This window comes from Lathamus discolor, chromosome 3, assembly GCF_037157495.1.
Source record: "Lathamus discolor isolate bLatDis1 chromosome 3, bLatDis1.hap1, whole genome shotgun sequence".
Lineage (NCBI taxonomy): Eukaryota > Metazoa > Chordata > Aves > Psittaciformes > Psittacidae > Lathamus > Lathamus discolor.
Window position 1 is genome coordinate 87,861,463 of NC_088886.1, and position 24,316 is coordinate 87,885,778.

General features: G+C 39.8%; 1 protein-coding gene across 4 annotated transcripts in view; it reads right to left on the reverse strand.

The window, feature by feature from the left end:
• Positions 1-24,316, reverse strand: part of MAP3K20 (mitogen-activated protein kinase kinase kinase 20) — a 91,604-nt gene that overhangs the window by 33,501 nt on the left and 33,787 nt on the right. For all 4 annotated transcript variants that reach the window (XM_065670359.1, XM_065670357.1, XM_065670358.1 and 1 more), the window contains 7 exons: positions 22,770-22,871; positions 21,947-22,012; positions 20,938-20,966; positions 20,697-20,834; positions 14,494-14,580; positions 10,836-10,910; positions 5,461-5,567 (listed from right to left, as the gene is read on the reverse strand). In XM_065670359.1, coding sequence (XP_065526431.1) covers positions 5,461-5,567; positions 10,836-10,910; positions 14,494-14,580; positions 20,697-20,834; positions 20,938-20,966; positions 21,947-22,012; positions 22,770-22,871 — 604 coding nt within the window. The remainder of the gene's footprint in view (positions 1-5,460; positions 5,568-10,835; positions 10,911-14,493; positions 14,581-20,696; positions 20,835-20,937; positions 20,967-21,946; positions 22,013-22,769; positions 22,872-24,316) is intronic.

The following is a 24,316-nucleotide window of genomic DNA, read 5'->3' on the forward strand; positions in this document are numbered from 1 at the left end:
AGTCTGTAACTTGGCTGTAAATATTATTTGGACTTATACTCAAAATGTACAGAAGCACCACTGCGGTCTTTTTCACATTCACATTCCCATTTCTCTAGGTGAAGATACAAGAGCAGGAATACATACCATGATATGATCCAACCCTGCAAATAGTTACAAATACAAGCTTCTTGAGTAGGAACAGTTAATAAAAGGACTTGGTTTACTTTTCTCTGCTTCTCACCATATACACAAAGGTGCGAAAAATAAGAAAGGCAGGAAGTAAACACAGTACTCTAAGAAGCTTCAGATACTGTCCTTATTGGTTATTACACTGCATGTAGTTTCTGTTGACTTTGGGTATGCATTTCTTTTAAACACATGAACTGAACTGCTCTTGGAAAAAAGTTTAACATGTTTTGCACTAAAAATGCATGGGTGTATACTACAATGTACAGAAAAAATTCTGTCACTAAATAGAGCTGCACTTTTATGCTTGTGGGATAACTAAAAAAACCCCCACCCTAAAACAACTCCAATTTGTATCAGAAGTTGTATTTGCATTTAACAAACTATTTCTGTGACCGTCTGGGAGACCATGTACTGCCTGCTACCTGTGTCCTGAATATTACTTCAACTGTTTCCTGTTCACGTTGTGGGAACAGTCAATCACAGCAGTTTGTTTTCCACCTAAAAGCGAGCAAGCTCCTAAGGGGCAAAGATCCTGAAGACAGCTCTGGAGATAGCTAGTGAGACTCTGCAATACCAAATCTTCTGCTCAAACTTTCAGAAGTTTTCCCTTTATAAACACACTGCAAACAAAATCTGCTCCTTCTGATGTTTTAAGAAGAAAATAAAAGGTCTTTAGGTGGTGGTGGTGAGAATGATTTCTTCCTGTAAGACTCCTGTCCTCGTTCCTAGCACGGAATGATTAAGCTCTTCTCCAGTATCAACTTAAAGAAGTTCAGGCTGTCAATGTGGGAAATGCATATCCAAATAGCCTATTTAAGTAAATGAAATAATTTAAATATTCCAAATCTTATAGATTTGTTATTTTAATGAGACACCTCTGTCAGAGAGTAATGCTTACAAAGTACAGCAAAAGGATTCAGAGCTGCAATAACTAGCGAACTCTACTGCAAACTCTTACCACCACGCTTAATTCTACTGCAAAAATCAGCCACCTGGGGCAAGGGCATTTATCACACTTAAATCCTGCTGAGTGAGCTGTTCGATGTGGTGGTCAGAACAAATGCCCCTCACAATTATTATGCTTCAGATTTCAAGCAAAATTCTCTCTCATATTTAGGCATGCAAAGGTCAAGGCTGATCTGTGTGCTGGGTGGAAAGTGGTCACGCATCCTAATAAGGAGACAATAAAGGAAGAAACTGGCCGGAAGGTCAGAAAGTCAATCCTCTCCAAACATTCATTTTGCTATCATAAACCCCTTCTGACAGGTGCAACATATACTACACAATCTACTGTGGGAACTACAGAGCAATCTGAAGGTGGTTACAAGTGCTGGTTTTCTTAGCTCGTCTCTCAACATCACTGCTACTTACATACAACTCTATAATTTTTAAAACATGCAAATTAAGTTCTCTTTTAAATAACATTCTGCACTAGGAAGGTCCTGCTAACAATAGCTTTCTGTATGTCAAAAGTCAGTTTTGTGCTGTAATTACCTCTCTTCATTAGACACAAACTTCTCACAATAAAAGGTCAGTCTGTGAAAACAGTTGCATTCTGAAAAATAATTTCACTCTATAATAAAACTGTGTAATTAAAGAGAAAGCTACCGTACATTGCCCAGTTAATGAGTCTTACCTCATAAATGAGGCAGCTTGAAACATTATACATGGTAGGGCATGTGGATTTGTTTGCTTCTGTAGTGCTGCAGTCTGAGCTTACTGGCTTTTCTAGAATAATCTCATTCTGTGACATTGAAGAAGGTATACTATATCATTAGAAACTATAATGATAAACAGTCACAGATAAACAAATGCCAGTCATTGTTTTTAATACCGTTAATAATCAGAATTGCTACTGATACACTAATAAAAGTCGCACTAATAGACTATTTTAATCATTAGAACAGCCGCTCGCGGGGAAGAGGAAGGAAGGAGAAATGCAGTCAGTATATAAGACTAAATGCAGACAAATGTGATCTCTCACTGAATTGGAACATCATTACTTCAATAGTAATTTTTTTCCTACTGTAATAAAAGTGACTTGAGAAAGAGCTCCAAAAAAATCACAGAATATGAACTCGAACATGAGGCAGACCCGTGCAACTCAGTTGTCAGACAGCACCCCAACTCGATTCAATAATAAAAATGTGAAGGGTACAACAGTTTGGAAGACACTGAATTATTTTAAGGAAATGACAGAACAGACAAGTTAAAACTTATTATTTATATAAGCATGAAGACCTGTAAATGTTGCAAATAAGACCATGCTGAAGATAGGTCGAAGTATCATTTATCACCTCTTGTATGGACTCAGGCCACTCTCAGTTTTCACGCCAGCCAGAGACATTGAAGACTCTGGTTACTCGCTACTAGAGATGCATTTTTTGCAAGTCTCTATATAAACAGAACCTCACCTTGCCTCTTTTTAAGAGTGGGTTAAAAAATGTAACCCTGGCTCATCTGAGCTTTGATTTGCTTTGATAAGTGCGGTATCCCTGTGAAAGTACAGGATCTGTATCACTACTTTGGAGGCCCCTCAAGGGAACAAGTGTAACTTTTGCTTTTTCCAAGCCCACCCTTCTCCAGGGCGATAGCCAGGCTTCATTAAAATTCCCTATTTCTTGGTAGCACATCTCATTCTTTCCCTATTGCTGGTTTAACTATCTCTTTGCAAATCACTATGGATAAAATATATGTAAAAAATAAAGCAGTAAGTAAAAAGCAAAGACTTTTCAATGCAGAAGTTGAACCACATTAAACTTCAGTGCAGCTGTTCTCAGAAATGGTCTGTCTGTCTTAGTTATCTCTTGGGATCACTTTATGCATAGAAGACTTACACCCACTTTAACTTGCATGTTTTTTGCGTACTTTCTATTGATCTGGCTTACCCTTCATGAGTGCCCCATACGGACGCGGCTTTCACATCAGGGATGACAGCCCATACCAGAATTCAGGTAAGAGAGTTTGCCTCTCACCCAGCCTGTAAGCAAGCCCCCCCATGACCATGCTTTTTCTGCACTTTGTGTTTTCATTTCGACTTAATTCAGAAACCATCTTTGCTTTCAGGCAAATCATGCCCCATCATGAATTTGTATTTTCTCTCTCATAATTCCTTGTCTGCATGTTATTTATTCTTCCAAAAACAAAAAGCCAAATTTACCTTTAACACAAGTCTCATGGTAACAAGTTTTTCAGCGGCTTGATAGTGCCAAAGACTTTTTGTTTCTACATAGCTTTTTGTTAATGCCTTGTTAGCCATTCCTCATCTGAGCAATGCAGGTAAATCAAAATGAAATATGCCAGAAATCCTCAGGCTACCCTTGTCACTAAGAAATACATGAGTTTTGTAAAATAGAAGTTTAATATTACCAAATGTCACTTAGCACAGCTTTTATTCCCGTATATTGGCAAGATTTAAGAAGGTATTTGTTTTTCCTAAAGCAGTTTGAGTACTCCCAAAGTAACAAGAGATAGGACAAGAAGAATTGGGCTCAAGCTGTGCCAGAGAAGGTTTAGACTGGATATCTGGAAAAGTTTTTTCACTGAAAGGGTAGTCAGGCATTGGAACAGACTGCCCAGGGCAGTGGTGGAATCACTGTCCCTGCAAGTGTTCAAAAACTGTGCAGATGAGGCCCTCAGGGACACAGTTTAGTTGTGGACTTGTCAGTCCTGGGGTAATGGTTGGACTTGATTTTAAAGGTCTTTTCCAACCTGAACGATTCGTGACTTTGCTCATCCTTTAAATAAATATTTTTACTACACAGGGGTGCATAAGAAAGCCCTCAGTGGGTGATATTTTTCTTCCAGTCCTCCTTGTATTCTGTCTGCTGCCAAAATCACAACACGACATCCAGAGTCTGCATCAGTAACGGCGGCCAAGAAATCTGTTTTTATACTTTAAATACCCGATATTTACCCCAAGCCTTAGAATACGGGCCTGGGGGGCAAGAGGCCACACTGATAACACTGTAAAAGCAACACCGCGGATGAAATCCTTGTAAACACTTGAGAGCTGGGGAGCGGCAAGAGGAGGCACTGACCACAGCGGAACCTCGCAGCGCCGAGCAGGGGGCAGCCCCGGCCCCGGCGGCGGGGAGCGCAGGTGGGCGCCGTGGCCAGCAGGTGGCGCGCCGCTGCCGCCGCCGGGGCCCGAGGCCGCGGGGCTGCAGCCGGCGCGGTGCTGAGTCAGGGCAGGAGCGGCCCCGGCCCCGGCTATTTATAGTCCTTCCATGTGACCGGGGCCGCTCACTTTTTCCACTGGCCCGGTTAAAACTACACGTTTCGCTTTTCCAGGGAAGCCTGGGGAGGAAATGCGGGATGCTGGCTTTGAGACGAGCCCCACTTCCACGGGCTCTTCCCTGCCCTGCTGCGCTGGGGTTCTTCCATTCCTGCTCCGAGTGCAGGCACGGAACCGTCCCGTATTGCTGCTCCCAGCTTACCTGGAGCAGGGCCAGCACTGCTTAATATAGACTGAGCACTGGTAAAAGTCTTCTGCCTATGCAGAGCGGTTGTCAATTTTCTTTTCCAAACAGAAGGATGCAGTGTGAAGCAGCGAGCTTCCCAACTGACACACAGGCCTTGGGGACAGGGTTTTAAAGTTCTGGCACGTACCAAAACCAGGCTGAAACTTTTACTGTAAAACAGTGCCACGTAACAGCATTTTCGCAAACCTGCTCTCCATTTATAATCACTTATGAATAAAAATTATCATAGCAGTAGGTGCAATCATATGCTCAAGCAAGGCTGGTATACTATGCAAAACCAGGGCTGGCTCGGGCATACGCTGAATGCATGGACACAAAGACAATGCAAAAGAGAGGATGCACGAAATGGCAGAACACACACAAGTGAAGACAAACTGAGGCTTGATTTGAAAATTTATCTTTTTATGCCCTTTATTTTTATTTTGTTGGGGGTTTTTAACATATCCCTACACACTTCCTAAGAAACTTGCATCAAACATACCTGAGCTGTTTTGCCCTCACACTGCTCACTGAAAACATGCAATTGGCTTTAAGATGTGAATCACAAAACCATAAATATCATGATACCTAAACCAGTGTAATAATAAATACAGGGTACAGCTAAGTGTATTGGCTCCTAATACAAGTTTCACAGCATTCTGAGCATTCCTGAAAAACAAGGTAAGTTACGCTCTAAAAATACCTCAAGCACAGATATTTTCTACCAATACATCATCGGAGTCTGATGTCTTTCTGAAAAGAATATGGACTCACACTATTTAAAAGGAAAACCACGTCATTTCATCTCGGGAAGAAGGAAACTTACCTCCACTCCGCCTTGTTATGCAGGAATGAGTTACACTGGTCTGGAAGGTTACTGTCATTTGACATAGATTCCAGGATTGAAATGATCTGCTTGAATGATGGCCTTTTCTGAAGACGAAAAACAAACCCACAGCATTTGCGCAAAATTATTTGCAGGAATTTTTCAATAGCAGTAACAGAAACTGGGATGCTGCTTTCTGAACACCACATCCTGCAAGAGGACTCCAAATGTGTAAACTTTTTTCTTTCTTTTTGTTCTTCCCATTGAAGAAAAGGTTCGTGTGGTAAGAGTCACTTAAACCAGTTGGGACTCAAGCCTTAGCTCAGTCTCCCATATCTACCATTAAACCTCTTGGTACTCAGTAAGAGCATTAAACAACATTAGTAGTATAAATAACCATCAAGATTCCTGATTCTAAAGTTTTCCTCAAGCTAAGAAGGAAAATACTGCCAAAAAGAGAAGGCTGGACCCATTAGCAACTGGTAATTAGACAGATGTCCTTTTACAGGTAGTAACCCACACTCTTTAACGTGTGAACAAATATTTAGCTGCCCATCAAAAATGGGTTTCTGACCATGGTTCCTCTCTTGCAGATGATGACAGACTTTCCAGAAAACATCTCACTTGGCCACCTCAGGAGCAGACAGGCTCACTGACTTAACTGATGGATGCTCTCCATCCGGCACCCACTGTGCTCACTGGTTATGGACTGTGGTTAAAACTTCTCTGTATTTTCTACTTTCGCCTTAGTCCCAAAGGGAAGCCATGAAATTGGATAATAAGTGAAAACTGAAAAAGCCACAGTTAAATGTGTCTCTTGAAAGAGCACTGACTCTGTTAGTCTGTTTGACAGACCTCAGACAAGGTTGAGACAAAAGGTTGAAACAAAACGTAGGTACATAATAAGGGGATGATGCACATTCTCTCTCTATCCCGCCAGTAATTATACCATTTCTGCTAAAATTACAGATGCCGCAATTAAAACGTGCATTTTAATTTGGAAGCACAAAAACAATTAGGAACAATGCTGAGGTGTCTCTCCCTGGAAGATCCAAGTGATTTCCACATTATAAAAGAAAGACAATTTCTTTATTTTAAATGTCAAACAGCATGAAAATGTGTCAAATGCATAACAAAAAAAAAGACAAGCTCTCTTATACAGTAATGCTGCACTGTTCGGCTGTAACTGGCGGCTTTGTCTGTCATTTTTGGTCCATCTCCATGACTTGAGGCAACGGGCAGCTGGATAAGCTATGCAGATTTTCTTCACACAGACAGCACTTGCCCCAGCCACCATGTGCTTACGCAATTTGGCCCCCAGCCCAGTGTCCATGGACTGGCAACCTGGGTGCGCCGAGCAGCAGGTGCCTATTCAGCAGCACATTCCTTGCACTTGTTGATACAGTCCCAATGTGGAAACCTGCATTTATGGGGGGGCTGGGGGAGGCAGCAGTCTTCCCCCTACATGCATGATGCCACCAGACCTGCTATGGCTGAGAAACACATTCTGAAAGAGCACCAACCTCCCTGGTCAGGGACTATGCCATGCCAGGGGTACAGACCTCAAAATCCATCCCTGGCACCAACCAGAACAGAAAAATCGGGCACGGTTTAGGGGCAGGAGAACCTTCCAACAGCCCTTCTTGTTGCTACAGCTGCATCTCCTGTAACCACCCCAGTGGGTGCAAACTGTTGAGGGGATTCCAAGACCATCCCAGATGATGAGGAGGGTGCCAGACAAGAGACACTGGTTCCCCACCAATACACCAGGGTACTGCTACTGCTATGTACTCTCCAACAGACTGGCAGGTGTGTAATGTGCCTGTAATAAAGTAATTCTACTTTCAGGAAGAGATTAAGGGCAAACATCCCTATGCTGCATTAATCACAATGCTTTATGGCTTATTTAGGATTCTTTTATAAAACACTTCCATGAGTTTTGCTTGCTCCTTCTTTCTTGTGGGTGTACTGGAAAAGACAGGGCAGGGCCAACCCTAAGCAACACAGTCAACACTACTGAGTCTTGTCTGGAACTGGAGTGGAGACAATGACAGAAACCAGGGTTTTACTAAGCACAGGTGAAAGCACCGACTGACCTGGGAGACTCAGCAACACAAATTCTTTGGGTCCTATGCTACAGGCAAAGGAACTCTTGAGTTGCGCAACTCGAGCTGGAACAAAGCAGTCACGCTGCACTGACAAAGCCTGCACATCTCCGGCTGTGCAATTTCTGTGAACAGCCACCAGCTACCCTGCCAGCTTTGTAGCTGCCAGATTTACAGGTACAGCTTTCCCTGGAGGCAAAGCTGACAGGAAGACACAAGCCTGCTCTGCCATGTGGGTTTTGTTGGTTTCTTGCCCCCAGGCAAGGACAATTTCAGATTTAATAGATGCACGCTAAGTGCAGTCTGACAGCTTGGTTAAAACTGGCAAGAAGCGACTGCTGAAACTGGGAGCCCAAGCTGAGCAGCTCTTTTTGAAAAAAGTCTTATTTTTGGTGGATGAGTGCCTAGCACTTTCTAGAAAGTCAGGCATCTCAAGGCAGTCCTTATGAGAGATGCTTAAAATATTGAGGCATGAGTCGCCTTTGAAAACTGTTTCCCTTTATATCTGTGATGTCTCACACAAAAATCTTTAAAATATATGTCCCTCTAGAAATAATTCTGGCTAATGTTTTCAGCTGTTTCCTTCCACTCTGCACAAAACCAGGATATTTAATCCACATGGCTTTGCTTCCTTGCTGCCTCCTTGCTGCCTCCTTGCTGCCAGGTTTCTGACTTCCATTAAACATTCAGTAATTTATAAACATTTTTGATGTTAAAGTGGAGATAAACTGAGTGAACAGATGAAATGAGAAGGAACCACTCACCTGTGTTTCAAAAGCAAGTATCCCCAGCAAACAAAGGCACCAGTGATGAGGGACCCTGTTTGCACAATTATCCAGTACCCAAGCAAAAGCAGCTTTTTTGGTAAGGATTTTAACAGGTGGAAGTAGTTATTTAAGACACTTAGTTACCACAGAGATTGTTCTTTCATAATTACTGACTTAAAATAATTAGTAATTAACATTCTAGTAAAATGCTTTGAACAGACGGGGTACTGTTTCTTTCAACTAGCAGAGTTTAAACTGTATAAAGACTACTATTACAAATGCCATGCTGAGCAATGCACTGTGGACACTTTTTGCCACATATGAAGAAATTCTTAAGAATTCAAAGCAAAGTTAATAACTCTGTCCATTCCCATGAGGAAGTTACAGTGTAAGCAGTGCTGCTCTGCAGCAGCTCTTAAAGTGCATTCCTTAGCTCTACAGTAAATGCACATCCCTCTTTTCTCAGGGGTAATCCACTAAAGATACTTCATGCTTTCTGTGGGCTAAAAGTATGCACCTTAGCGATTGCTTTAGAGCAGCTGAGATCCTCAAGCTCACCCCTGCTTGACCTTCAGCAACTTATTCATGCATTGACTATCTGATTTTCTAAAGCTAATCCTGGCAAAAAGGAAACGTTGCACAGAGCAGTATTTTAGAGGAGTGTGCTCCATCTTTTGGCTCATGCAGGCCACACAGCCTTTATCAAGACATTCTGAGAGCTGCAAGTAGCAATCCTTTCCCAACGTGTGACAGAATAAGTCAGTCACATGCCTAAACTGTGACCAGAGATTACACCATTTCAGTCATGTGAATAAAGCATTTATAATTGCTTAACAGAAGAGAAGCTGCATGAAAACGTAGCAAAGAGCAGACTGTCAGGAAAACCCGTATAACATGAGATTCACTCTCTGCACACATCAGAGACTCCTTTGGGAACAGTGCTCCCAGGAACCAGCTCACACCCAGGTGAATTATTCAGGCAGATAGAATTCAGCCTGCTGGTTGGGCATCCTTCTACAAAATGCAGATCCGTCCCCCTCCCTGAAAAACAGCAACAGCTTTCTGGACATGTATATATGTGGCTAGAGCAAGGCAGAGGGCGAGCTGATCTAGTATGTGCTGCAATTACGGAAAAGAAGCTCAAATAATTCTTACTCTGTGGTATTTGTTAGTGATGCTGATGCTTGGGAGTACTTATTAAAGATAGCAGTTGCCACTGGAAAGTGCTTTTCAGTAATTACTGGCCTAGAACTTACACAGCCTATTTGTATATTCAAAGACCCAAAGCATTTTTCTCCTCTCCCTTTTGAGAAGAGATTAAAAATGGAGATAATAAGAGAATGGCATTTAAATGGGTATTCACATAGAAAACACATGTTGATGATGGATCTCAGCCTTCTATATCCATTCTGTAGGAAAGCAACACCTCACTTAAAAAGAAAGAAATTTAAAAGAAAGAGACAAAGAGGGGAAATCTCCTTTCTCATGTTATTCTTCTATGGTTACTCTCTGGTGATAACAAGTTCTAGCTCTAGAGCATCTAAGGGCTATAATCTGTCTTGGGATAAGTGTTGGTCTCTCTGAAGTCGTAGCTAACTTTCTCCTGAGTTTAAAGGAATGAAGTCCTTCCTGGTGCCCTGACTTGAGAAAAAAAGCATAATTTTCTTCCCTTAACTATCCTTCGCTCTCTCAAATACCTCCATAGGCAAAGGAAATAGATGTTAATCCTTGTTAATACAGCTAGGATGCCCAAAGGCTCTTTCCAGACATTTTTATATACACCAGGATGGAAGCAGAGTCCGTTTAAAGAAGGTTAACTCCCATAATCTACAAAAGCTTTTACTAAATACTCTCTTTTAATTTCCCTTTCAGTTTATTCTTGCAGGGGCAGATTAATAGTGACAGTGGTTTGGCTCTTTAACTTGTATTTTTACTGTGTTTTCACAGTTAACCAGTACATTACAGTACTTCTATCATTATATTATTACAGTATAATCATTATAAAGCATATCATTCAAACAGAAAAGATTAGGAAAAGTATAATGTTTACTTAGACTGCTGTTCCTACCCACATTTTATGGATTAACTTTACATGTTTTCAAGACAAGGAAGGCATCAAAATTGGACCTTGAAATATGTGATGCTCACATACATCCAAGAAAGACTATTGAAAGAAAATAGAAAAGAACAATTTTCCTCTTGCTCCAAAATGATTATATCCTTGCTATCTCACCTGTTTACTATCATTGCCTTTAGTTGTCAGGTAAGTTAATAGTAGCACAGTTAATTCTTGATTAAAAGAGAGAGACATTTAGGTATAAATATGTAAGCCCATTTGAAAAAAAAAAAGACATTCTCAACTATCTTTGTGAAGAATTGTGTCTGTCAGCGTGCATCAATGGTCAGTTAGCATTGTCCCCCAAAGAAGCACTAACACACTTACCAAAACAAGGAGGGGGGTGGGAGTGGTGGTGGTATAAAAATCAAACACGCATTAAATTACCTTTGAATCAGCATCCCAACATTGGTGCATCAGTTCTGCAAAACTTCTGGGACAACTGCTTGGAATGGTTAATCTCTAATGGAAAGAGAATGTACCAGTTATTGGAAGCATTTCACTTTAAGCTGCTACTAAAAGATTTCCTGTAAGAGCAATGGAATTAGAAGTAGTAAAACACTCTTTTTTTAACACAATATAAAAGCTGAGGATTGAAATATAAAAAAAATCAAATTACTAACACTAGCAAGATACACAATTAATTGACTTATGAGGAAGGAATGGAACAAATGCACAAATGCTGTTCCTTAAGAAAGCTTGGAGACAAAGAAGTAAAAACGAGGCAAACAGCTTTTAATACTAAAACATAATAGTTTGTGCAGGTTACTGCAGGCTGTTCCAAGATGCTTGTCAAGATAGGTATAATGCATAGCCTGCATTAATTCCTTTCTCCCACACAGATGATCCAGCTGTACCATACTATAATCACTTCTGATATAACAAATGGCTGAAATATATATTAAAATAAGGGAGTTACGAAGAGTTAAGTAAAGCTCTACATGACACAAGAGACTTCATGAGCCTGTGGTCAGAAGGATTAATGAGGACATGCAGATCTCAGAAAGCACTCAGAGAGCACAGTGAACTCATATAAATACTTCATAATGACTGAAGGCAAGGAGTTGGTGGTTATAGCCAGAACCACTGACTACACAGAATTAGTTTGAAGTTTGTTTGGTTTGCTTTGCTGCAGTTTTAAACCATGAAAAGATTCCCTCAGCTGGTCTTAGAGGACTTTTAGTTTAAAGACTCTGCCTCCAGACTGGAAAGCCTAAAAGCAAATCCTTTCCCATACACACACATACGGATACTGAAGCCTCTCCAGTTGATTTAAATGTGCATCCCAACACCACTACACATATAAGGAGATGCCTCTGCTCTCACTAAGGCAGTTAAATGACTTCAGATGTTCATACTAAATTAAAAAATTACATTGATGAGAAACAGTTCCTCAGTGAAAGCGAGGGCAAATATAAGAGGGGTCAAGCTGGAAAAAAGGCTTCTTGCCCTGTAACAGGTGAGAACCAGGTATTACACTTGTGTTCAGACCAGCCTGTCAGGAAGACCCCTTTATCTATCATACTGCTGCCATTTCAGAAGCAAAGCAGAGCAAGTTGTGGCAAACTGTACCGTTATATTCTTGCAACTTGACCTGCAAAGCCTTACAAGCCACAGCAGCCAAAGTATGAGTTAACAAACACTGCTCCAGAAGCATTTGAACACCACAAAAACACGAGATACAGAGCCCGTACACTGCAGGAGTATGATTATTACAATAATCTAATACCTTAAGGTGCAAAGGTTTATGTGCAAGAAATACACAGAAATTTGTGCAATGCATAAACAAATTGTACTGGTGCTTGATCTCTGATTAAGTCATTAGCCTAAAAATACACCGGGTAGTCTTGCTACAGTATTTGTTTGTAACCCTCACTGTTCCAGGAGGTGGAAAATCAGTTGCAGTCACCATTTATGTGTGTCTCACTTGTGCAGAATGTTATCTGTCATGTAATATAGAGGTAGTAGGTTCCAAAAGTGTCATCTTATAATAAAGATGACGTTTTTCAGTAGTAATTTACTATGAGATCATGCCTAGCATAATCTGAACTCTCATGTTTCTTTTCTGGATTAAATATATAATTATATAGAAACTCTACCAGAATAAAAATACTACTTTGAAATTATGCAGAGAGTCAAAAAAGACCCATACAGAATAATTAAAATCCACTTCATTTGTTGGGCTGAGGCTTTGCAAAGGGGGATTTTTCACCCTATGCAATTACGGTTTGGCCTCAGTCCCACACTGATTTTAACAAGAGGTTTGCAGTGCAAAAAATTAAGGACTGCCTCAACAGTGATTGAAATCTGTTGTGAACTGGAACCATGCAACCCCACCAATGTCAACAGATTGAACTGAGAGCAGAACATGACCCTCACACTTGCTCTGGGACATAGAAACTATGAAGGAAAATAGCAAAAGCTGACTTTTACAAGGCGTATGTTTGGCATATTCCCTAAATCATGGCCAGAAAAAAAACCAAAACAACTATGTAAGCATTAATGCCCCCTAAGCTCCCTGGCACCCTTCCAAAGAAGATGGTAGCAAGAGGCTAGTGGTACCTGGCAGACAAAAGGCTGTCTCTGAAAATGTCACCCCTTAGGTTTCTTCAGCCACGAGTGTAATAGTTGTCATGTCCCCATTTTGTTCATATTGTATTTTACACAGTTCCTTGATGTGAAAAACTGTAGACAAATCTGTATTGTACCCTCTGACATCTTTCAGAGTAGGACTACACCTCTTTATAACATTCCCAATGCTACTCTGCACTCCTTCCGTAAAACTGCACGTGGTAGGCATAGGAAACAAATACTGTTGATGGAAGGCTTTATGGTTTCTCCTTCAAAATGAGGTATGAGCCTTTTCCTAAACTAAGAGAAAGAGCCTCTTTGTGCCTCCTGCTCTGACAAACGCTGTAGAAGACCACATTCATAGTCCTCATGCTGTCAGCACAGCCCTTCCAACTAATCAGTACATCGCAGTATCATTCACTGGAATTAATCAAGTCCTCCAATAGAATAAAAAAAGGGGGGGGTGGTGGTGTGAAAAAAAACAATAAAAAATATTAAACTAAGAGGAGGAAACGTAACTCTTCTGTTTAACTCTGACACATTTTTGAGAAACAGTTTATGTAGAATAATAGGAATCTGTATTGTACAGCCACTGCCTCACCATTGTAATGTTTCCCAAGCTTCCGCTGTGTCTAGATAGAGGAGGTTTCATCTTTGTGGAGGATTTCCATGCTTGTCTGTGTGTGGTACAGTCACAACTTTAAATGTTTTTTAAATGTAGTTACTGTCTTTGATATCAAGGGACTACGTGTTCAGATATAGGCTCACATGTCCAACTAACTGAAAGCCTCAATTTGTGAGAAGAAGAAAAGCGAGGCTGGGGACACTGTACAAACGGTGTTTACACCACTGATGTGCCTTTGAAATGGAAAGACTCTGCATGAGGAGGCTTGCAGCTATGCCACAGCCTTGCCGATACCAGTGAGGAGCTCATCTTCAATGTAGTGTTGAACGTAGGTGGCAAAACTGTAATTTCTCTCTTTTTTTAAAACTATTTTTTCTTCTTTTATTTTTGAAATTTTCATCTAAGCGGCAGTTTCTTGTACTATAGTGACTCCTGCTGGGAGAGTTAAGTTGAAGTAGCTGAAGGTCTCTTACAGATATATCAACTCCCGGCCAGTAAAAAGATGTCCTAAACGCAGGAGATGGAGTTAAACTGTTCCCCTACCTTGGACGCAATGGCTTCTTTCATCACTAAGAACAAACCCCTAGGTTTTACAATTGAGACTGAGAAACTAGTACAGTACTTGTACAATTTTTGATCTACAGCATCACGACGTGAAGCTGCAACAATTAGATGTAAAGGGTCCATTCATGAGGAATAACATCACTTTGACCCTTTGTGTTAGCTCCTACTGCTAATCTTTCCATACGCGTGAACTTACTTTCAATTTGAAGAAGATGAAAAAGTCTTTTGCAAAACCCCAATACTGTTTTCTGATCTATGTACCTGAATGTAGAAACGTAGTCTTACCTCGTTTTTTTCCACTACAAGCCAAGCTACTTGTAATCCTTCCAAGCCTTTAAAGGGGACCTCCCTTGTTAGCATCTCCCAGAGAACCTGGAACAGAAAAAAAGAAAAGAATTTTTATTTCTGTACTTTGTATTTTAAATACATTATTAAACCTTGATACAGCACTATTCTGTATCCAATTATCAGGCAACCAGTTTCCATTTGCAGGAACTTGGGCCAGTGTTTGTGTGCAAGATCCTCTCACTAAATTAATTTGAATGTTTCCACTTTTTCCTCCACAGAAAAAATGAGATGAAAAACTGGGTTGTGTGGGGTGTAATGCCTGCAATTTTGTGAGAGCCATGGAAAATGCTTTTTACTTTCTTTGTACACTATTAAGTTCACATGTGGCTGTTGAAACTTGGGAAGACAATGAATTCCTCCTCTCCTTCTAAGCCCCAACTAGACACATCTTTGCTTTGTAGTCATTTTGCATTTAAAAATATTTCTATATGATTGCAACTAGTGTTTCTGAGTAGTCAGAATATGATCCAAAAGGCATTCTGCTCCTATGATATGCATATGAAAACATTAAATATAATTTTCTGAGCAAAACTGTAACTGCTTCTCTCAAAGTATGCAATTATGTTAACCTCACCATATAGAAAATTACTCTGTTCTCCTCAATATCTTATAAACACGCTGTCCTTAAATAGGGAATGATCTCCTATTTCACATGCCTTTAGCATTTTGGTAGCACAGTATCTGAGAATCTAAGCTACTCTGTAGAAAAGAGTTTGGCATCACCCAAAAGGCTTCAAGTCAATGAATCCAACTTGTTTTTCTGCCATTGGGACTACATACTGGAGTTCAACCAAATTAACAGGCACTTTGCACCTTCACTTGAATATGTCTCTTTATTTTTTCCTCCCCCTTTATTTTGTTTTTAATCAGAACCTCTCTATGCTTATTGTTATACATATCTACATACAGACTTTTTCTTCTGCTCATATACTAAGCATAACACCAAAAAAGACATTATTTATGACATTATTTATGTAGGATCTGACCAAATGCATTACGATTCTTATACCAGTCTCTATATCCAAGTCTCTATAGCCTCACTGTTTGGGCTAGTACCAGGCTTATTCTCGCTACATCATATTGAATGGATTCTGGCCAGCTAGGAAAGAAAATGCAAGAATATTGGCACATGTAGCTCAAGCAGAAAAAAATGCAGAGTTGGGCATTTAATCAAATGAACAGGGTATTACATGAGTAGACCTATTTGACTAATTCTGTTTGAGTCAAAAGACTGATTAGTCTTGAAACCTAGTAAAGGTATCTTGGCAAAATAAGTAAAAGGTCAGTTCTCCTGAGAATAAGACAAATATAGGGAAAGCTATCATAGAGGTATTCAACTATCCTGTTTGTTTCACTTCATTCCTTTTAGAAGGAAAAAAGGGACCTCAATTTGTAATGCCAATTATCACCTCTCTACCGGTAGAGAAGGAAATTTAACTGCAAGAGAAGGAAATAGTTTGGCCGTTCCATGTACTTCAGACAAAAAAACAGTGTACAAAACAGCCAGTTTAAAACAAAAGCCTCTGGACCAAATCTAACTTAGAGTTTAGCAGCCTTGCAGAACCACATCGTCTGTGTGGCTGTACCATGAAACCACAGAGAAGAAACTCAAGTTCGCACATCAGACAGAGCAGTATCTAAATACATCTTCAAGGAAAGAACATAATGAAATACGAGTTAAACGTCTCCAAAAGCCTTGAGCTGGAAAACTCTACTGGTCTGCTACCTTTCTTTTGGAAGACTGTAAATACTAAGGGTTGTCTTGTTTCATTCATGCGCACAAGTTTGCACAGAACATTTTGCACTGAATTCCTTTATCATGACACCTTTAGTGTTTATTTTAACTGCCTGTACAGACCACTGCCTTCCTAAACCAACAGTGCTAGTTTAAAACACTTCAAGACTGCACATAGTTCAAAAGAAAAACAGCAATCTGACACAACATGAAGAGTTTTTCTTAATGGATTATTTTTTGCCAATAGTAGAAGAGAGTAAAAGATACAAAAATGGGATATCAGAAATCCTTGTATTTAATTGTATGGGTTTAGCAAACATTCTAATAACAATGCGAACTTTGTATTTGGGCCAATGGTACAGATAAAAGCCTTTCTGTCTGTCGTTTAAGGCCAGCCAGCAACTAAGAACCACCACCAACAATGGTGACATGTCTCTTATGTTCAGTTTTATAGGAGTTTTAACCCCATCTCATGTATTAGCTACCCTGAATCATCAGCTAAGGTGGATGACTGCATTATCAGACTTTTAAAAAAGGAGCAAATGGGTATCTTCTATATTCCCATTTGACTTTTCCTATTCCCAGGGTCATTTGGCAGCAGAAAAATCATTTCAACCTGACTTACTCCAGCCTCTCTGTTGTAAGATACACTCTGTTCATTTTTAGAGCTGGCTGCCCAGCTCACCTCATATGGAAATCAATCTATCCTCCATTTCTGGTGTAATTTAATTGAGATTGACACTTCCCCTCCCATCTCAGATGGTAAGGATCACCTGCCTCCCTGATCACATCACATCCCTATGATGACAGACAGCAGGTGCTCACAGAGAAACACCCAAGCTAGATACAATGATGGAAAACAAAGCAAGATCATTTAATGTACAGGTTTGTAAGCTGTGGCCTCTGAAGATGTTGGGCTTCTCTTTACACACAGAGGAACAGAGAGACAAATGTATCAATATTCATGCTATACGTGAAGCTGAGAAGAAGAATTAAATGGTCTTCAAAAAAAGCTTATACCCACACTTCTCTCAGCTCAGCTGTGCAATTCAATTCTCACCCTCTCAACTATGTGACAATAACCAAAAGGCAAAAAGCCCCTCAAACCAACAAAACCCCCATACCCCCACCCCAGTGCAAAGTCAATAAAGATTCAAAGTACGATATAAGAGAGGGAACATCCAAATGAGTAACTTGAGAAAACACTCTGAACATCTTCACTGAGAAAAGGAAATATTTTCTCAGTAGGAAGGTGTTCACAGATGAGGGTGAGGAGCCACAAAATTAGCAGAAGTACAGCATGAGCAGAAAGTGTTGCACTCTTAAGAGGTACTGCCCTTAGGCACCAAAATTAGGTCAGTCTTCTCTGCATTGATCCAAGTGGAAGTTAAAAGATCCCATAATTCTTTTCAAAAAGAGTAAGGGATAACCCCTGGAGCTGGCCAACATTCCCTCTATAAATAACATATGTTCTCATAGCTAAAGCAATGTATGAGCTATTGCTAGGAGCGTAACAGCTGCTACATTTAACGGCAGTCTCTATGCTACCAATAGCCCAGTAATGGTTTTACTTTTTGTTCTTTTAAGTGTTAAAATAGTTCAGCTGCATTACATAAGCTTTCTACGTTTAAACACATTTATACTGATACACAAACAGGCACTGCAGTTTTGTTTTGCAGTGCGCAACAATTTTTCCAGAGTTAACATTTTTTGACCATATATCTTCATGATTTCAAGACAGCTTTTAGAGTGAACATTATCATTCCACATACACTTTCAGATCTGGAAGAGATGCAAGGAATCATTTTTGAGCAACATACACAATGACATGTGAGTCCATTTCTGGGTTGATCACTTGAACACTTGGTGTCTGTTGTTTAGAGTATGGATTTGCAAATGGTTCAGCATGGCTGAACTAAAGTGTAAGACCTGTCTTTGTGTTGTAATAAATTTGGAACATTTAGCTTTAACATTTCATGGCAGTATTACAAATTATTTACTATATATCTCAAAGAGAATATATGGACCTGTTTAACTATTCATGAAGAGCAGGACAAATTAATCTGAATGTTAGCTATAAGCATCTGCGCAACTGTTCAGAAAGAGGAAAACTAATTTCAGCTGAGGAGCAATGCAGACCTATGAGGCTACAGAAGGACTCTGACACTTCACAGAAAAAGCTCTTGCACACCTTAAGCAGAATATTTAACTTCGCAGACTGGTTTGGAGAAAGAAAAGCCAGTCAGGACAAAAAGGTAACAGAAAAGATATTAAAGACAACCATGGGGAAGGCAACATATGTTGCAAACAGAGTATCTATTCCTAGCATCTTATTAGTTTACATTTGAAAGGATTCTGTTCTTTGTTAACAGGACTTTAACTGAAGAAAAGCAGATTTGTCTCTCCAGCACAAAAGCTGCTGGTAAGTGTTATGCTTTGAAAAGAGAGTCTTTAAATTTTGTTTTCTTAGGTGATAATAATTTGAAGAAACAAAAATACTGTTTCTAAGGGGTTTTTTTGTTTTCTGTCTCCTAGCTAATTCTCTGACAGTCTAACACTTATTATACGGAGATTCCAACTGTCAATGTTGTATTTGCACAATTTCTTGCTGGTATAACTCCATTATGTCAGTAATTTCATCAACAGAGAACGTGGGCTACTGCCATTCTTCATTTCTACCACTGTATCTCCTCAATGATGGTGTTACAAGACTGGGGTTATAAAAAGAAAAATTCATTTCTAAGTGCTTATGAATTCATAAGTTTCTACCCACAGTAGAATACATTAGTTCAAAACCAATATACTAAAAAATGTGAGTCAAATATTATTAGGCATACTAAAGTAGCACTATACACACATAACAGCATTAAAACATTCTAGTAACACTGAGCTGTTTCCATATGAGGGCAGTTGAGATTTACTTCCAAGCACAGAGCTGTCAAAGGATCCTTACTTTCTGGACAAGGAAAAATAAACTATGTGTGACATACTGTTCCCAAGGCTCTGGTAATACTTGACAGGATAAGGTATTAAACAATTTCTTACCTTCTCCCACTTCTAGAACATTACTTAAAGTCAGTTCACATCAAGATAACTATGTGAGCAGTTTGAACTATAAGACCATGTTTGGAATTTCTCCTCTAACGTTTTTGCTTTGTTTTGAAACTGGAATGTTGCCCTTCAGTGGATAATACGTGATCGCTTCCAGTAACAGTTTACATTAACATTTACATTTGTTAGCTTATGTTCTCTTACTGTTTGTGACCCAGTTCAGTTAAGCAAGCAAGCATTTTGAATCTGCCAATACAGGCTTTTTCTCCCTCCTTGCAAACCTTTCATTTGTAAGCAATGGCATATAATTTCTCTTTTTGTTTTATTCCTCGCTATAAACAACTGTTTGGCAGCAAGTTTAAATTGTTTTCCACTGGGACATCAGCTTACCTATGTACAGCCACAGGGGCTAGCTTAAAACCATAGTGCCAGCCCACATATATCTCCTCCCATCCCTTAAAGAGGCAATGCTTGACAGGTACTGAAAGAACTCCTTCCGCATTCTGCCACCCACCATTGAATCCAAACCCAAAAATAGTTAATACTCAGATATGCATGGAAACTACAATCCCAACTACGATCTTTTCCTTCACCTCCTCACCCCCCAAAAAAGTATTCATTACTATTTTCTGTCATAGAAAGGCTACGGGGCTAGGCATACAATTGGTCTGCTCAGTAGGGCTATTTCTAGCTTATTTTGTATTGCAGAGCAAAGCCAAACAAGAATTTAACTGTGGACGAGTGAAATAAGTGACGTTATTGTACCTGCAAACCTGACATTTTGATGAACTATAACTGATTGCTCCCCCTTCAGAAAAATGGCACATCAGTGCTGGTCTTTCTAGATTTTCAGATGAGGCCTCTACCTTCACAAGGGGTGCAGTCTCTACTCTCACAACTAATGACAGCAGGGTCTTTTAAACAATAAAGCATGGAGAAGCAGCTTACTTTTCAGTAACACTCCATTTTATGGAAAGTGGAATCCTAATAATTTCATCCTGTTACACACCTATTGCAAGACAACCCTTTTCTGTTCCACTAAAAAACTACAGGTGTAGATTTATGATGCAGATTGTTCGGTGGCTCCCGCAAACCTTCAGACATACGCTGAATACCTGATGTAAAGCATGCACTTCCCACACTGGCATGCTGCTAATCTAATCAGACAAGGATCTTACTGGGCAAGGCACTGTTCTTCCTTTCACTTTCAAGAATGTAATTTTAAATTATGGCTCAGACTTTTTAAAAGAGTGTGATATTTTTTGTTTTTCTTTAGAATTGTTGCTCTTACATCACATAAATTCTGTCACACTAGAGAGCCGCTACTAGACACAGGGAAATGAGAGGCACTCACCACTCCATACGAGTACGTGTCACATGTTTCAGACACTGGGAGACTCTGGATAACTTCTGGGGCCATCCATGGAAAAGTGCCCACTAATGACATGTGTGTTGTATGGGAGTGGAACCTTGAGGCACCAAAATCACAGATCTGGCAAAAAAATAAACAGATATTAGAGTTCCAACGTCATTTACTAGGCATCAAAACATTGAGTCAAGCAGCATCTCTCTACAAATAATTAAAGTGTTCATACCTTTAATACGCCATCGGCAGCTATAACAACTGAAAATGAAAAAACAATAGGTTACAAGAATGCTATTAGAAACAAAGACAAAACATTTTCACAGCAAAAGGCTTTGATTTTTATTAAGAAAAATTATCCTACAGTGAGCCAGTGCCTGAACATGCACATACAGATGACTGTCCTGGCTTCTTTAAATAGCTTTAGATAATGTTTGCTGAATACCTGCAAGCCTCTGAACAAATGTAAAACCTTTCAGACCTTACTGAGTTCAAAGACAGCAACATGACTATTGCAAAAATACAGATAAACTCCACCCTCCCCATTGTAGTTATGCTTAACAGGAAACTCTCGAAAGATTCATTAATAAAAGGAGAAAACTTATAACTGTGGCGAGATCAAGACTTTTCTTGACTATAACCCTATAATCTCCCCATGTGCATGACTAAAATCTGTTTCCCTCCTATCCCACTGCCAGTAGTGAGAAAAGTTTCAATTAAAAGGCAACTTTAAGCAAATTTCATAAAAATGGTTGTCAACCACCAAGTGCAAACTAACTAGTGCAGTTCCACACTGCGTATTACTCAAAAGGACAACTATCTGTCAAACCTCAAAACAGGCCATAGTAAAGACAAGATTTTTAGATAAGAAATAACAGGCCTTATCCAGTCTATTTTGTCTGGTGTCTACCAGTCTTTCCTGGTACTCATCCTTTCTAAATAGAAAAATGAAGTGAGGAGTGTCCAGGCAATGTCTGACAGATGGTAAAATGGGTACAATCATGATCAGCAGGAAACAACCTGAAAGAGCCCTCCACAGTGCTCTGAATGATTCCAGGGACTGTAACGAAGCTCAGACAGGTGCAGGATTTGGAGGGGTCAACAGGCCCTTCTCTGCTTCAACAAGAGCAGCTTTATGACAGCCAGTGCATTAGTTCTACTTGTTCACAAAGCTCAGGTACAGACTTAAATGCTACATTAACAGGTAAAAGCAGAGTGTTTTCAGTGTTTTGCTACTTTACCATTCCTGGACTTCAGATCCCTGTGGATTACTTTGACTGGAGCTTCCATGTGTAAATAGTGCATTCCTACACAAAACAAGGGAACAATCTTGTTAGGCAGGCTGAGCATGGCCATCATGTGTCAGCAGTCATACTTTGTGGTTCCCACTAATTGCACTCATGAATTGGCATACCTGTATGCCATGTTGACATGCTGCAGGAGAAGCAAAGCTTCCCATAATGTACTTTGAGTAAAAAATACAAAGCAAAGCTCATATATTATTCAGAGAATCTACATGGGCAATGTTTATGCTTTTTAACATCTTATTTAGTCATTTCTCTGAGGTGGTGTCTACACAGGGAACCCAAGATGTTAATTTACTGTTTGTTCATTAGTCTACACTAATTCTTGTGTAGTCACAAAGAACACAATGGATAAAACTACTTGTTTTGCATTTTTATATGGAGAATTTCAGTATGTTTGCTGAGGATAAGCCCTTAGCTTCCTTAAACATCCCAATTCAAATCAAATATAAAGATAATTATGCACTTTACCTCATAATTACTCTACATCAGCAAAATTATCCTCTCGGGACTTAGGGGCAAACCAGAAGTAAAACTGGCTCACGGAAGCCTTTTTCATTCCAGAAATTATTCTGGATTGATAAGGAACATATAAGGCACTGTGACTGGGGTTTCTTTTTTTTTTTACATATGGTTGGTTGACTTTTTTTGTTAATTTGAGCAAGTACAGGAAGGCTTTTCTGACTTCATAAGGAAAGCATCTCCAGCTGTGCACTTTGCTGGCTGTGTGGGCTAATTATGCACTGCTCCTCTTGCTTACCTTTAGCTATGTCAGTTGCCCAGGTCATGATATGATCCATATCCATCTCTTCACTTTTGTTACTATTAATGTAATCAAACAGTGAGCCAGCAGAAGCATACTCTGTTAAAAACAACAACAAACAATCTCAAGTGACATTTTAAAACACTGCACCTCAACTGAAAGTTCTACTGAAAACTGTGCCAGTTCCAGAAAGCAGTCAACCTCTGGCTTAATGACAAAGAATTCGGGTTCAGCAGCTAATATTATTAGTAGTGTAGTAAGAGAGTAGTAGATTGTTCTGATTATCTCAACACAGACATAATCTACTACTAAGGGAAACAAAAAAGCAAAAGATACAATCATATGTATGAGCCACTAAAATGAAAAGGCGTTAGAAAAGTCTGGCATTAGAAAGCTCAGGCAAAGCAGTTCAAATTCCACAGTAAAACATTCTGGATGTTCCTTGTTCAGGATCAACAGACCTTTTTCTCAACTTCTCTCAACTACACCTACAAGAAGCTCACAGCAGGAATATATGAGAACAAACAAGGGCTTTTGGGGGCTGCTGGTGTTTGCAAGTGTGGCAGATGGCATTCAGTCCAACTGTCAGAGCTCATGGGGCTGAGAGCTAGCATAGCAAGCACTGTATAAATGACACTCTGTAACAAAGGATAATCATTATTTATAAAACCAGATGTTAAATGCATGATGTTCTGTTAGGAAGAAAAGGTTTGCAAGTGGAAGGTGAAATTAAAATTCTATTTCCCTATTTCCTCATGGAAGAACAGAATAGCTGATCTTTTGTTCATGAAAAAATAGGATGAAACTAGAAGTCTAACCCTGAGGTAAGCAGGCCAGAACACCATGTACTGCAGGTCATGTTCAGCAGTTTAAAGGCTGTATCTCCTCTTCTTATTAAAGAAGCTTTATGCTTATTTAGTATTCATTCACATTTCACCAAAAACACAACAGGAGATTCATGAGCTGAAGCAGCTGATACATCTTGTTGTAACTGGCTGCCAAGACAGAGCAGACATGTGCTGCCCCATGTGACCCAAGTAGCACAAAGACCAGAAGGATACAAGGAGCAACATCATGCCTTTTGCCCCTCTCCCCCAAGGCTATTCAGTGTGCTTCTTCAGCAGAATTTAGAACCTTCTTACAAGACTCACAAAATCTTCATGCCCAAGGTGGCAAACCAGCTGTTACACAATTGCAATGCTTAATTTCAGCCATTTCAAAGAGGACACAAAATAATTCCCTCTAAGACTACATAAAATATATCCAAGTTGTTGTTAATATCAATCATGATATTAAATCATTTTCAATGACACATAATGAGCTAAATGCATAAAAGCCAAACATTGCTCCTCATTAAGAAAATCAAAACCCTTGGGAAACAGCTGTGTGGGGAAGGAAACTCTGGGACGAGACTGAATTTGCAGCCTAGAACATGGCAGGCCATTGAGAAGATTCCAGCACTAAATAAAAGGAAAGAGGAAGAAAACTGAAAATCCCTTGGAAGTAAACACTCTAGTGGCAAGTTAGGTTTGGATCATCACTGC